Here is a 14839-nt window from a genome sequence, read left to right on the forward strand (position 1 = left end):
TTCATCATGAAGAAAGTAAAACAATAACTGTGCAATACTTGGCATTTTAGTAAAACATTTCTTCCTATTAAAAGAGGTTATTGAGAGAAAAATGGCAGGGGGCATTTATAAAATGTGAATAAAATGGATTATTATGGACTAGAATTAAATGTTAATACAATACCCAGAGCCAAACCGTACTGTACCTTACAAACTGTGAGGCTATGGAGCCATATCATCAAAATTAAAAAGGGAAATTGTAAAGTGCAATAGGCCTTTTTACTCAAGACATGATAAAATAACACAGGTGGTGCTAACATTAACATTAATAATCCATTATATAATAATGTAATGTAATAATGTTTTCTGGGTTAAAGGGTATGATGAAGAATTGAATCAAGCAACTGCTCAAGCAATTTACAATTTTAAAAACACACTTTTCACAATAAGCCTGGAAATTAAGAATACAAATATCTAAGAACTGTAAAAATTGTAAGAAAAACATAGAAGCTTTCCAATTACAGACTCTATAGACACTATGCCATACAGTGGGACTGCATGTCTGTATTGAAAGTGAGAAAGAACTTTGACAATATAATATCAAAGTATTAATATTATGTGCAATAGAATGTGAATTAATTACTGAGTTGTCCTCTTTCTATCCATGACTTCTCATCCACCTGAAAAAAGAAATAGAATATAATAAATCAAGTGTAAGAGTTAAAAGAAAATAAAAATAAAGAGTGCATGCAGAGTCAAACTTAGCCCTGAGTAATTAAAATTCATACAGGAGCTGTTAAATTAAATGAGCATTTTGAAACAAGCTTCTCCCCATGCACGGTATTTCTAAGCAATTACATGTTCAAGTGGGGAAAGAGGTCCTGTAGCTGCATTTTATTATCCTGCAATACAACGTCCCAAAACGGCCCTTAGTTAGACTGAACTAAATTAGAAATGAAATAAAGAACATTGTGTACAATTGAGGTGGGATATGTATAGACTGTTATTTGGTGCAAGAATTGGGAGCCACATTATCAGATTTTCAGTGATTAATGCTAAACTGAGGAAGAAAGAAAAAATGAACAGATATAAAGTTTAAACTATATGAGTATATAGGGCTATCACAATTAAACTTGACTATTGTTTCAAAAAACCCAATGCAGAAACTGCCATTCAATATTCCTCCTATTGTATGTGCTATATTTCGACTACTTTCCATTTAACATGTTTATCTGTTGTTTAATTGGCCTGAATGTTAATCAAATTGGTAATTTACATAAATAATGCGTGAATACTTTGTTAATGTAAAACAATGTGCAGTGATGTCATTAGTTTTTAGAGCAAAACATTGAAAAGTCTGTTTCTTTATCTAAATTGGAAACATCATGCTCCAGCAGAGGGCAGTCTACACAAAGGTTTTCCACTATGTATTGAATGAGCACTGTACAATTTGTACATATGGGATAGAAAGATCACTGCACACTTAAGAGCATAGAAAGTAATTATTCACTGCTGCACAGCCCAATAATCCAACCTATATCTAAGCACTTACAGCATGCACAGCTTTACTTGATCTGCAGCACATGTCTGCTTAGAAAAACAACAAAGCTACAGTTGTAATTTTTATATACAAGCATACCTATTATAGCTAAGAAGATTTTGGTGTTACTCTATATAAAATAAGTCCAGCACAGTCAAAACAGAATCACCAAACATGATCATACGATCATCAGCCCTACAGATTTCTCATCAGGGGTCAAAGGACCCAACCCCTGTCCCTCCATCTTCTGTGCCATTCAATTGTGCAGGGCTGTAATCCCAAACTGGCAAGCCTCTTAGGAGAGATGATTTTCAATCTGCAGAGCATGTGGTTTCCTCTGTTCAAACACATGGCCTTACAGCTTCCCATGACTTGTCAGTTCCTGGGGAACAGCTGTCAGATGTCACATTTCAGCTGATTCCACTTGAGAGGACTGTCACTCACTGTTACTTACTGTTTCCAATGTATTCAGTGAGGAGAAAAAACACAGCAAGGCTCCTTTACACCTATTGTTTTCAATTATTAATTTTAATCTTTCGTGTGAAACGATTTCCCTGTGGAATTCTCACAGAAACATGTTTTTCTTTGATGTATGTATGGTATACTTTTAATTAATAATAGGTTTTCTTTCTTTAGGGTAGGGAGCTGTTTTTTTCTTATAGATCTGGGCTACCCTCTTGAGGCTGTAGTGGGGAAAACAAATACATTTAATTTGAAATATTGATTCTTCTCTGCACTCATGCACTATAAAGAGAACATATATAATACAAATGTAAAGACTAGACTCTTAAGAGAATAACAAGTTAATTCATTTGAACAAAAGGTTTGTGAAAGGAATGGGGATGGGTGAGGTGGTGACAAAGGAACCATCAAAATCAAGCACAGAGGGATTGTAGCTTGTATAGTGTGCAGCTGCATGTCTTAAAAAAGGGTGGAGCATGGTTACAAGGATGCAGATAGTGAGGCAGGCCTCTCTGAAACATAACAACAGCATCATTTCCCACAGTCTACCATTGCTGCGAGCTGTGGGAGCCAGAAACGAGCCTGCAGCGAGACAGACCTGCAGCTCATCCAATGGTGCAGCTCGCTGACGCACGACGCCACCACGCGGGCCAATATAGTCCCTGTGTGGGCGGGACTTTCTCCTTGTATTCTGATTGAATCGGTCCAGTTTGTATTAGTTGGACGAGCGGAGGAGCAGGAAGAACGCAGGGACCCTTTCACCAAACGCTGTTATGATACTGGCTGTGCACTGCTCCGGTGTTATGGCAGATGCGGAGGGATTTGAGCTGCAGCCGGGCGCGCCAAATCGTGACGCTTTCATTGTCTGCGATGCCTGAATCTTAGCAGGCTGCATTTACAAGGATGCATCAGATGATAACTGCGCAGGGATGCCTCCGCTGAACATGGAGAAACAGGGCGTCTGTTACAATGATGAAGGCTCCTTCCGTTTTGTTTTGATCACGGGCCACCCACAGAATCACTGCAACGCTTGCTATGGACAACTTAAACGCTCCTCTCACCCATCCATATGAAGAACATTGCGCAGTGCAGTGAAAACAGGATATCGTGTTGTGGATTTCCAATCGGTGGTGAGTATATTACCTAATAAGCTGCTGTTTAACTGGGTATCAGTTCCCAGTATAGGCTGTATACATCCTACAGAGCGTGTTGGTGCACAGTCAATGTAAGGAGCTTTGTCCAGTGGTGAGAGCCACTCTCCAAAGGGTACAGATGAGAGGCAAACAATATCATCAACCACTGAAGTTGACAGCGCCTTGGGAGAAGGATGCTGGCTTTGGGAGGAAGCTTAAAACCTACAGGAATCATACCAAGATAATAGCACAGCCTGGGATCGTGATGAAAGTCCTCCGCAGGAAGAGGATTGTGTTATTTATGGCCTACTTCTTACTGCTGGTCCTCACTATGCTTAACTTGGCTAATTATAAATGGACTAAAGAGCCTCAGCAGTGTAATCATCAGATGAGGAGCACCACTTACCAGAGCAGATCTGACATTCGCTTCCTGTACAGGCCCTCTCTGGCTAAAAAGAGACAGCTTATCTATGTGCTGACCACCTGGAGGTCAGGTTCGTCCTTTTTTGGGGAGCTTTTTAACCAAAATCCTGAAGTGTTCTTCTTGTATGAGCCAATGTGGCACATCTGGCAGAAACTGTACCCGGGCGATGCAGTGTCTTTACAAGGGGCAGCTAGGGACATGCTTAGCTCCTTATACCGCTGTGATCTGTCTGTTTTCCAACTTTACAACAGCCCCGGGGGCAAGAATTTCACCTCCCTGGGACTATTTGGGGCCACCCTCAATAAAGTGGTGTGCTCCTATCCCCTGTGCTCAGCCTACAGGAAAGAGGTGGTGGGGATGGTGGACGATAAGGTGTGTAAAAAGTGCCCCCCTCAAAGCCTTAGACTGTTGGAGGAGGAGTGCCTCAAATATAACACCATAGTCATTAAGGGGGTGCGCATTTTGGACGTTAATGTGTTGGCCCCCCTCATGGAGGATCCGTCCTTGGATTTGAAGGTGATACACCTGGTTAGAGACCCGCGGGCTGTGGCTAACTCCCGGATCAAATCCAGACACGGACTGATAAGGGAGAATTTACAGGTGGTCCGCAGCAGGGATCCTAAGCTACGCCGGATTCCTTTTGTGGATCCTGGTCACAAAGCCAACAAGAAGGATGGCGCAGACTACCACTCCATAGGAGCCATGGAGGTGATCTGCGACCGGACCTCCAGGACTTTGAGGACTGCCTTAAACCCACCCAGCTGGCTGAAAGGGAAGTACATGGCCGTGAGATATGAGGACCTGGTCGAGAACCCAGTTAAGACCTTGCGGAACATCTACCGGTTTGCCAACCTCACCACCAACCACGACATCGAGTCATTTGCGCTGAACATGACCAGCGGCTCCAGCTCCTCATCTAAGCCATTCATCGTCTCGTCCAGGAATGCCACACAAGCTGCTAGTGCATGGAGAACAGTTCTCAGCATTCAACAGATCAAACAAGTGGAGGACTACTGTCACCATGCTATGTCTGTTCTAGGCTACGAACGAGTCAGAACAGCCGGGGAGGCCAAGGACTTGAGCAAATCACTACTGACACACTCCAAACTGTGAAAAAGTACTGACCACCAAAGACCTTTTAATTTAATGTTCATTTTGCATCGAGTGCCGTTTCCTCTTATTGTGGAATTAAAGCTTTACTTTAAATCAATGTTCGAGGAGCTCCGATGGCCACATTTGGAATGTATCATGTTTCTCTTGGTTGAATTGCAGTGGTGTTTGAAGGGACCACTTCTTTTATACTGGAATAATGGATGTGTTTGACAATGCAAGGCCTATGAACAAAGACTTAATTAGTGAAGCTGCAACAATGAAAAAAACAACAACTGTATAATTCATGTATCTTGTTATGATGACACTTCAAAGGTGATATTTTGGGGTTATTTTTGAATGTTCAAAACCTTTACGAAAAATCTGTTTTTTCAGTCTCCATACTGTCTGTAAAAGTGAAAAATAGTTGATGAAAGAAAAACAAAAAAATAAGAACAACTGACAAAAAAAAATCTCATTGCTAATGTTTATTTGTAAGATCTGGTTGAAGTCAGAGACAATCAATAAATTGGTTTGTTGATGTGCCATAGGTAGAGGTGTGATGACTAGGCTACATCTGAGCAGCAGTAGTGTTATTTCTAGATTTAAAAAAAAGAAGGCTGTTATCATTTTTGTCACCAAATCCTTGTAGGATGATATCATGCACTGTGGATAATGTCATGGCTCTGGAGCTGGAAAGTCTCGCTCAGTATCAGTGTAAGCAGTCTGTTCTACCATTTCAAATGTTTACAATTGCTTGCTCTTATAAAAACACATGATCTGGGAATATTGCATTGAGTAAAGTTCACAGTTAACAAGACAGTTTATGCATCTGTGTTGAACCGCCTGCACTGACATACATGTAGAAAAATCAGAACCCAAACACAAGACCAGTGGTTCTCAAAGATTGGTGCATTAGGGAAGGTTATACATTAAAATAAAATCAACACGGTCAGCCATTTAAATTGATCAACATTGTTATACCAAAAGAACATAAGTTATTAATTTGTATTTTTTATGACATATAATGTTTGAATATTATATACAGTCATGGAAAAAAATATTAGACCACTTTTTTTCCTTCAATTTATTGTTCATTTTAATGCCTTAAACAACTAAAGGTACATTTGTTTGGAAAAATATGATAACAATAATAGCTCATAAGAGTTTAATTTAATTATGTTTTTCTTGATAATAACCAAAATCATTGTCAAGAAAACCATGTTAAATGTCTAGATATCAGCTCCTAAATTAAACTCTTATGAGCTATTTTTGTTGGTATCATTATATTTGTTCACACAAATGTACCTTTAGTTGTACCAGGCATTAAAATGAACAAGAAATTGAAGAAAACAAGGGTGGTCTAATAATTTTTTTCGATGACTGATGATGTACTTTTAAGGCATAGCAGTGCATTATGCACCACTGTGCCTTCCCTCACTATCTGAGAGCCACTGTGCTGAAATAATGTAACACATTTGTTGCTATTTGCTACATAACTTAAAGCTGCCCTGTGGAGTTTTCTTTAATGTTCACTCTCACCAAAACACATTACATGTATCTTTAAAGGTCTAAGTACTGCGCTGAATGCATTTCTTCCCTTCTATAAAATAATTACAACGCATTGTTTCCTTAAAGTATGAAACCTGCATTGTTTTCCTTAATGCTTACCTCTTGGCAGTCACCTTCTTCCTGCCTTTGCTGGTGCAGTAGTTTGTTTCTTGGTGATTTTATGGCCGCCTGTAGATCAGTGGAATCGTGTGAACTCATTAGCAGAGATATGTATCCCGTCAGCACACAGAAAACATTGCTCTATAATGTTACTAGTGGTCAAAAGCACCACAGGGTGCCTTTAAGTATGTATCATCAAAATGGTATTCATAATAATGAGAAATACTGTATTCATTAGTTGGTAGAGGTAATTATTATAGTGACATCACAACCCTGAAGATCTTAGAAAAATGGCTCAAAAAGGGGAATACGCTAATAATAAATGACTTAAATACAAAGCTGAAAGTATAAACGTTAAACGGATACATCCAGATTGTGATGTGATCAGCTAAGGTTCAGAGATTTTCAGGAAAACAGCTCAGAAACATTTGGTGTGTGATGCTCGAAAAGTCCAAAAATGACACTTGAAAAGCTCAACAAGCAGCGTCTTTCTCTCCTCAACAAAGTTACACAGAAAAGTTGTCAGCTCTTGTTGTGAGCAGTTTCCTCCTGCATCAAGACATAGATTCTGTAGCTGGTGGGCGTATTTCAGTGAGAACTTCTCAATGAAACATTGAAAATACGTTTTTTTGTGTGTTCACCTAAAGTAAATACTGTATGTGGAGAGAGAAATTGCAGTAGAGTTTTCAAATGTCAATTTTTTGTATTTTTTTACTGATCAAATGCATTATTATAGTGCAATGTGTTGTACAGGTGATTGCTGCACAATTCAGTAAATCACACCCAAAATAGTAAGACTGTACTCAGAAATACAGTCATGGAAAAAATATTAGACCACCCTTGTTTTCTTCAGTTTCTTGTTCATTTTAATGCCTGGTACATTTGTTTGGACAAATATAATGATAACAACACAAATAGCTCATAAGAGTTTAATTTAAGAGCTGATATCTAGACATTTTACATAATTTTCTTGATATCAACCAAAATCATTATAAAGGAAACCTTGGGAAATTGCAAAATATCAGCTCTTAAATTAAACTCTTATGAGCTATTTTTGTCATCATTATATTTGTCCAAACAAATGTACCTTTAGTTGTACCAGGCATTACTATGAACAAGAATTAAAGAAAACAATGGTCTCATATTTTTTCCATGACTGTAGACACAGGAAATATGTTTGTTTTTAGGGTGTAATGTTCCTTTAAGGATGGAACTGAGCGTCTTTATTTGACGACTCATGATGCCATGTTGCTATGTCTCTTTTGCTCAGACTGAATTCATACATCAGTGCAAACAAAAGAGAATTGATTGTATTTCTCTGCAGCAATTGCCCACTGTAACAGAGGATCATTCCATTGATGCACCCATGCATTCAAAGCCCTCACTTCAAGGACAATGGCTTTATTAACATGAGAGAAACAGTCTGCATATTCACAAAGCCTAACCTTCACAGATTTCAGTTGTGCAGTACACAACACTCTGCCTCACACAAGGGGAATGGGGCCCCGAGATTTATAATGATGCACAGAAAGCAGCCTAGTGCAATCTATAAAAAAGTCAGAAGAAACCTCACATGCTAATAGTCTCTTTTCCAAATGCTGTTAATGTACTTAAGCATTTGGAAGTATTCTAGCCCGCTGCAGAATGATAAGCAAGTCGTGGAGGGAGACTGGGAGGGGGGTAATAAATTCAGTCGAATACATTTTGAATCTGTTAAAAGGATTGTAGCAGAAAACAGTGCAATAAAAGTTTAATAAGGAGTTGGGGAAGAGCAAAGCAAAGTTGGCACAAAAATACCATTTCAGCTGATTAAGGGAAATACCGAGCTTTCAATCACAGAAGATATTCATGAGCAGTTCTCCCTAAAGCTTGAAGAACTTATGTAACTGGGTAGCATGAAGCTGCTCCACTGGAAATTACTGTGTAACTTAGCATGTTGTATTTTCACCAGAACGGTTGCATCATAATTTTTCCTGATGTGTGAAAGCCCATCTGAGCACACACAGGTCAGTGTCTGCTTTTCTGAGTCATTTGAAGGCAGGATTAATCATTCTGTTACAGCTATTCAATTCCTTGAAACTGAAGCTTAACGAGCCAAAAAAAATCACCAGCAGAGCAACAGAAAGAGCAATGGCCTTTGTAATTTCTCTCTCCGAGTGTGTCTTTGCATGCATGTCAGCACAAGGGGAGTGCATGACCTTTCGGGAGCCATTGTAACGCTGACTCCCGGTCGGCTCCTCTCAGATGCCCTGGCCACTGACCCTATTTACTGTGGGAGGCAGAGCCGTAGCCTCGGGGCAGCAGGGTCTGATAAGCTGAGGTTGGAGGTGACTCCTGGAGTTTCAGGCCTCCCTGGGGAGCGCAGGAGCGGTGCCAAGCCCCAGGTCTCCCTCCAGCAGGTCTTCCTGGTGCACGGATCCAGAGTCACCACCCATAGATCCTAGCTGGATCTCTGTTTTCTCCGTTTTCTCCAAATTGAAGATGGAGTCGTCTGGTTCAGTCTCACACAGCTGCTCTTCGTACTGAATGACAAGAGGCAAATCACAATTGATTTCTTTCTATTCTCTGAAGATGTTTACAGTATTTGGTAACACAAGGGAAGTCTTACCTCCTGGACATGGGAGCTGCTGAAGAGTCTGGCACATAGCCCACACCACTGTGGCAGCGAGTCCGTGAGGGGAGGGCCACAATGTGTCAGCACCGGTTTTAGATATCTGTGACCTTGTTAAGGCACAGTGGCAAAGGTGTGTAAGTGTAAATGACAGTAAAAATAGTTTGTGTTCAGTCTTTTCCAAATCTGGCCTCAGGCCACTGACTTCTGACAGTTAAATTTTAAAGTGCATCTCACTAGGGGCACATTTAGTGAGATTATATGTGAAGGAAAGCAGTTGTAGTGTTTTACTGATGTGTTTTAGACTTCATAGATGTTTAGAAGATCAAGGGGTAACAACTTAGTTATATTACCTTGGCTAAGAATGATTATTAATAATTAAAGTTGGGACAGAAGGATGTTTATTGTTTAGCCACAGATGTGGGAGGACAAATCAGGACAGAGACTATGTTAGAAAGCATTGGTTAAAGTGAGTCATCCTTTTCTGCTGGGTAGTTGTCTCAAGAAATATAAGCCCACAATAAAATATGCAACAAAGGAAGACTTTCCAGGGAGTGCTCGGCAAGAGGAGAGCTGCAGGAGGCTTGATAGAGATAAAAATAATTTACTCAGAGGAAAAAATGCATCAAGCCAAGATGGGTCAGTCTGGCACTTGATGGAAAAGTGAGGCAGGGTCAGAAGTGGTTTATAAGTGTGTTTAAATGTTGATTTAACCTTTGCAACACCCCCCCCCCTACCAGAGAACCATTTTTGTATTTTATTTAGAGATAGCAGGTCAACAGGAAATGCCACATAGAAGAGTTGAAAGCTGGGAACATGAAGATTCATTTGAGATGCAGCTAAGAAGGTGTCAAGTTTTTCTAGTCAAACCTGAAAAAAACCCATTATGTTTTGGTTATTACATTTAGAAAAAAAACCTGTATAAGTGCCTAGGACATTATGATGACTATATAGGCATTCACATGCTAAATACAGCCATTTTAGACCAGCAGAAAATGGATGAAAATGGTTGAAATTTCCTTCAAAATAACCCAGAAGACACAAAGACCTTGAAGAACACAACAAAACAACCCATTCTCTTTTGGTAGTATTTGGTGGTATTTGGTATCAAGAACCTTTAACATTTTAGGGGTTTTCTGCAAGAACTGCAGTTTTTAGGAAATGGAATAGCAACTACTTCTATTCTGGAAACTGATGACAAATCCCCTTAGTGTCATACTTATACATGTTCTGAATGCCCTCGGTCTCTAGTCTGTTTCAGCTTTCCAGTTACAACAACCTTCATGCAATTCCAAGACTGTGTAGGCACCTGTGTATGCAATATATTAAAAAACAATAGCCAAAAATAACACATTTATACTGCATGGTCTCTGCCTCAAACTGCATGAAATTAGCATAAAGTGGACATGTCTGTAAAGGGGAGACTTGAGCATACCCATAGAACCCATTTTCATTAAGATATCTTGAGGTCAGAGGTCAACAGACCCCTTGAGAAAATGTTTTTTTCCTTGCCAAATGCTAGCCTAATTAGAAGGTTATTTATCTGGTTGGTACCAAGTGATTAGGTCTTGTAGCTTTATATGATACCGGTATCTTCACAATAGTGCTAAACCTAAAAGGCTAAAGTCTGCTACAGCTTCTGATTGATGACACCAGCGTCAGTGTGGAGTTTAAGAGGTTAAGGAAATATACTGGAGAGTTTATTTCCTATCAGACAGGGCTGTTTTGTTATGTTAAAGTCCTATGGTGGTGTTCTGGGCTGTGATTGAAGTAGCAACCTGAAAATAACAATGACATAATATACACCCTCTAACACCTCTTTTCAAGCCAGATGTCTGCATGCATAAGCTTGGTGACATTCAATCTTCTACCCTTGATTCTGTATCCTCTCAATTACAGAACCTTAAAAATAGCAGCATAAAACCTGCCCTTCTGCAGGTGTTAATGCTTTGTTCTCCTTGTGCTTCGGAAAAAAGACAAAACAATATTTTACCAATGCTATAATTTCTACTTGGCAACCTTTGTACCTCAGAGCCTATAATGACTAATGTGGGACTTAGAGGTGGCACAGAAGTACACAATCCCCCCGGTGTAAGCATGAAAAACAAAGAGCAGAGGAAATGATCTAATATGTTATTTGGCACCAACTCTTACATTTTGATGCAGTTATCAGTAATATGCAAGAGGTGGGAATTATGGGCCCAATTCTGCCAGCTAACAGGATTTATTTATAAATGTCTCAAATGAGGGAAACAAGACGAGGGATGAAGCATGAAGAGGTAGAAAAGGGGCGAATAATGACTTCCTGGGGACCTGCAGGAGTGAGTTGTCTTCTTGTCCTCCTGTTCCACGCTGGCATAACACTAGACAGCGATGGTAATTATAACTGCTAGAGCTGCTTTCTGCTCCACAGTGGTGTCAGGGTGTGTGTGTGTGTGTGTGTGTGTGTGTGTGTGTGTGTGTGTGTGTGTGTGTGTGTGTGTGTGTGTGTGAAAAGGTGCTGAGTAGTTGTGTGGGGGTTGAGATCCAAATGCTGCCTCAGCCATCATCGCAGCAAGCATCATTCCCTCCCTGCATGTCCAACATGTCACCTTTTCCTGACCTCTCATCAGTGGAGGAAAACAACTGGAGTACATTTACTTCACTACTGTGCTACAGGACAGGAATGAGCTATTTATGCGTATTTACTTCCATTTAATGCTGATAGATAGATAGATAGATAGATAGATAGATAGATAGATAGATAGATAGATAGATAGATAGATAGATAGATTTTATTTGTCTTTATTTCAAAAATGCAAGCAAAAAAAACAAGTTTAAATATTAATAGATGAATAAATAAAAAACAAAACAAAAAAGCAAACATTTAAAAAAAAAAAACAGACACTTTTCTGCATGCTCGAAAGGGGGTAGGAGGATGGATGGATGGATGGATGGATGGATGGATGGATGGATGGATGGATGGATGGATACTACTGCAGCTACTAGTTACTTTGAATATTATATAAGGCTCTTATTAATATGATGCATTGTTATTGATTAAAATACCCAACACTATGTGAAGTAAATAAAATAAACTTAGCTTCACTCTTGCTAAAACAATACAATGCATATACAACCTTCTGATAGGAGTCATACTGTACAATGCATATTTATGTGTATCTCATACAAACAATACAATTTGTCAGCAGCTCCTGCTAAATGTTACTTTTTTGTATACTATTTTACAGCCCTGCTTCTTTGGTATATAAATATAGGTAACACTGAGAGATTTAAGTCCCAAGTCACGCCACAGATTCATCCAGAGGCCAAGCCCAGTATATAATGCAACCACCCCGGCTCTCTTAAACACGGGTGGCCTCTGCGATGCCAGAGTCAAAACAAAAACAGCAGTTGCCTGCCCTGAAACCACTGTCTGCAAACCACTTCAGCAGGAAAGATCAAACGGGCTTTGATGTCCGTCAAAATCACTGCTTAAGAGTAAAATGTTTGTCCTAATGAGCCTTAAAGCCAGGCTGACAGGGAAACGGTTAAGGAAGCAGCAGTGTGCCTTCAGGATGAGACACCAGCAAGCCGAGTTGGAGCTCAATTACCTGGCAGCGGGATCCGGGCTGAGGCTCCTCTCACCTGGTCTACATCAAAGCTGCTCTGTAATACGATTTTTTTTTCCATCAATAGGAAACATTGGCCAGGACTGTGCCTTTCATCCTGCTCACGGCTTCTCTCATCTCCACTCTCTCACACATATTTACATACATATACAGATTAAAAAAAACCAACACACAATCTGGCAAATGTGCAAATCAGCCCACTATGTAGACGTCCAAACTAAAGCCAGAGAGTGAGGGTATGTAGTTACTAGGCCAACTATTAGAAATTATAGACGGGGACACATTTTTCCAAATTGGTCGCCTCATCTTCACTCACTCCAGCACCACCGCCCATCCAACCTTATCTCTGATCCCAACACTACTGGCCTTGTAGAGAAAGAGATGGAGTCTATAAAAAACAATTCCAAATTAACTGTTGTAGTCCCATCAAGGCCATGCCCTGTGTTGCATACTCGATATGATTATAGGCACAAAAAAATCAAGCAAATTTTTTTTTTCGAATAAGACTTTGACAGTTCCTCTAACCTTGAAACTAAATAAGGAGAGAAAAATCCCCTCACATCATTGATTAAAGAAAAGAAAAGTCAAACATTGGTTGAAGAAATTACTGCAAGATCAAGTAAATAATTTATTCCTGGTCTTCTGAAGTAAAACTTGAGGGCTACATTAATAAACTGTTGGTCAAATCGTGTGCAGAACTGAGAAACTGTGTAGAGCATATGTCTGCCAGTTGAAAAGACTCTAAATAATAATAAAAACAAAATATGCTTACTGTTTTGTTTTTTTCCCAATCCTGTCTAGACTGTTGTTCAGTATATATTGTCAGAAACTGTTTATACAGTAGTGTTCAATATCCAATGTGACTAACCAGATTAATCCAGGTTTTTAGTATATTTTTTATCGCTACATGGCAAACAAGTTACCAGTAGGTGCAGTAGATTCTCAGAAAATCAACAAGACCCAGCATTCATGATATGCACGCTCTTAAGGCTGTGCAATTGGGCAATTAGTTGAAAGGGGTGTATTCAAAAAAATAGCAGTGTCTGCCGTTGACTTTACAAACACAAAACTATTTTGTACAAACTTTTTTGTTTCTAGGATTTAGCAATCCTGTGAATCACTAAACTAATATTTAGTTGTATGACCACAGTTTTCTGCTTCACATCTGTGTGGCATGGAGTCAACCAACTTGTGGCACCTTTCAGCTGTTATTCCACTCCAAGATTCTTCAACAACATTCCACCATTCATTCACATTTCTTGGTTTTGCTTCAGAAACAGCATTTTCGATGTCAGCCCACAAGATCTCAATTGGATTAAGGTCCGGGGATTGGGCTGGCCACTCCATAACATCAATGTTGTTGGTTTGGAACCAAGATTTTGCTGGTTTTCCAGTGTGTTTGGGGTCATTGTCTTGTTGAAACACCCATTTCAAGGGCATGTCCTCTTCAGCATAAGGCAACATGACCTCTTCAAGTATTTTGACATATGCAGACTGATCCATGATCCCTGGTATGAGATAAATAGACCCAACACCATAGTAGGAGAAACATGCCCATATCATGATGCTTCACCACCATGCTTCACTGTCTTCACTGTGTACTGTGGCTTGAATTCAGAGTTCGGGGCTCGTCTCACAAACTGTAAAAAGAACAATTTTACTCTCATCAGTCCACAAAATGTTCCTCCGTTTCTCTTTAGGCCAGTTGATGTGTTCTTTGGCAAATTGTAACCTCTTTTGCACATGCCTTTTTTTAACAGAGGGACTTTGCGGGTGATTCTTGTAAATAGATTAGCTTCACACAGACGTCTTCTAACTGTCACAGCACTTACAGGTAACTCCAGACTGTCTTTGATCATCCTGGAGCTGATCATTGGCTGAGCCTTTGCCATTCTGCTTATTCTTCCATCCATTTTGATGGTTGTCTTCCGTTTTCTGCCACGTGTTTCTGGTTTTGCTCTCCATTTTAAAACATTGGAGATCATTTTAGCTGAACAGCCTATAATTGTTTGCACCTCCTTATAAGTTTTCCCCTTTCCAATCAAGTTATTAATTAAAGTACGCTGTTCTGCTGAACAATGTCTTGAACGACCCATTTTCCTCAGGCTTTCAAAGAGAATGCATGTTCAACAAGTGCTGGCTTCATCCTTAAATAGAGGCCACCTGATTCACACAAAATTGATGACCTCACTGATTGAATGCCACACTTCTATTTTTTTTAACAGCCCCCTTTCACTTAATTGCCCAATTGCACAGCCTTGAGAGCGTGCATATCACGATTGTGGGTCTTGTTGGTTTTCTGAGAATCTACTGCACCTA

General features: G+C 39.7%; 2 protein-coding genes across 2 annotated transcripts in view; one reads left to right on the plus strand and one right to left on the minus strand.

Annotated features, from left to right (window-relative positions):
- Positions 1–2718: 2718 nt before the first annotated feature.
- chst2b (carbohydrate (N-acetylglucosamine-6-O) sulfotransferase 2b) lies at positions 2719–5447 on the plus strand. Its single transcript, XM_059327359.1, has one exon. The coding sequence runs from the start codon at positions 3254–3256 to the stop codon at positions 4649–4651; it is 1398 nt and encodes a 465-aa protein (XP_059183342.1). The 5' UTR covers positions 2719–3253; the 3' UTR covers positions 4652–5447.
- A 3091-nt stretch (positions 5448–8538) lies between these two features.
- The window catches only part of LOC131962431 (sodium/hydrogen exchanger 9-like), a 73320-nt gene continuing 67019 nt past the window's right edge, over positions 8539–14839 (minus strand). Inside the window, 2 exon segments of the mRNA XM_059327432.1 lie at positions 8539–8820; positions 8907–9012. Coding sequence (XP_059183415.1) covers positions 8539–8820; positions 8907–9012 — 388 coding nt within the window.

The sequence above is a fragment of the Centropristis striata genome, chromosome 23 (genome assembly GCF_030273125.1).
Source record: "Centropristis striata isolate RG_2023a ecotype Rhode Island chromosome 23, C.striata_1.0, whole genome shotgun sequence".
Lineage (NCBI taxonomy): Eukaryota > Metazoa > Chordata > Actinopteri > Perciformes > Serranidae > Centropristis > Centropristis striata.

What these genes read in the sequence shown, in the direction of transcription:
- chst2b (XM_059327359.1), top strand. Translation starts at nt 3,254, where the DNA reads ATGAGAGGCAAACAATATCATCAACCACTGAAGTTGACAGCGCCTTGG.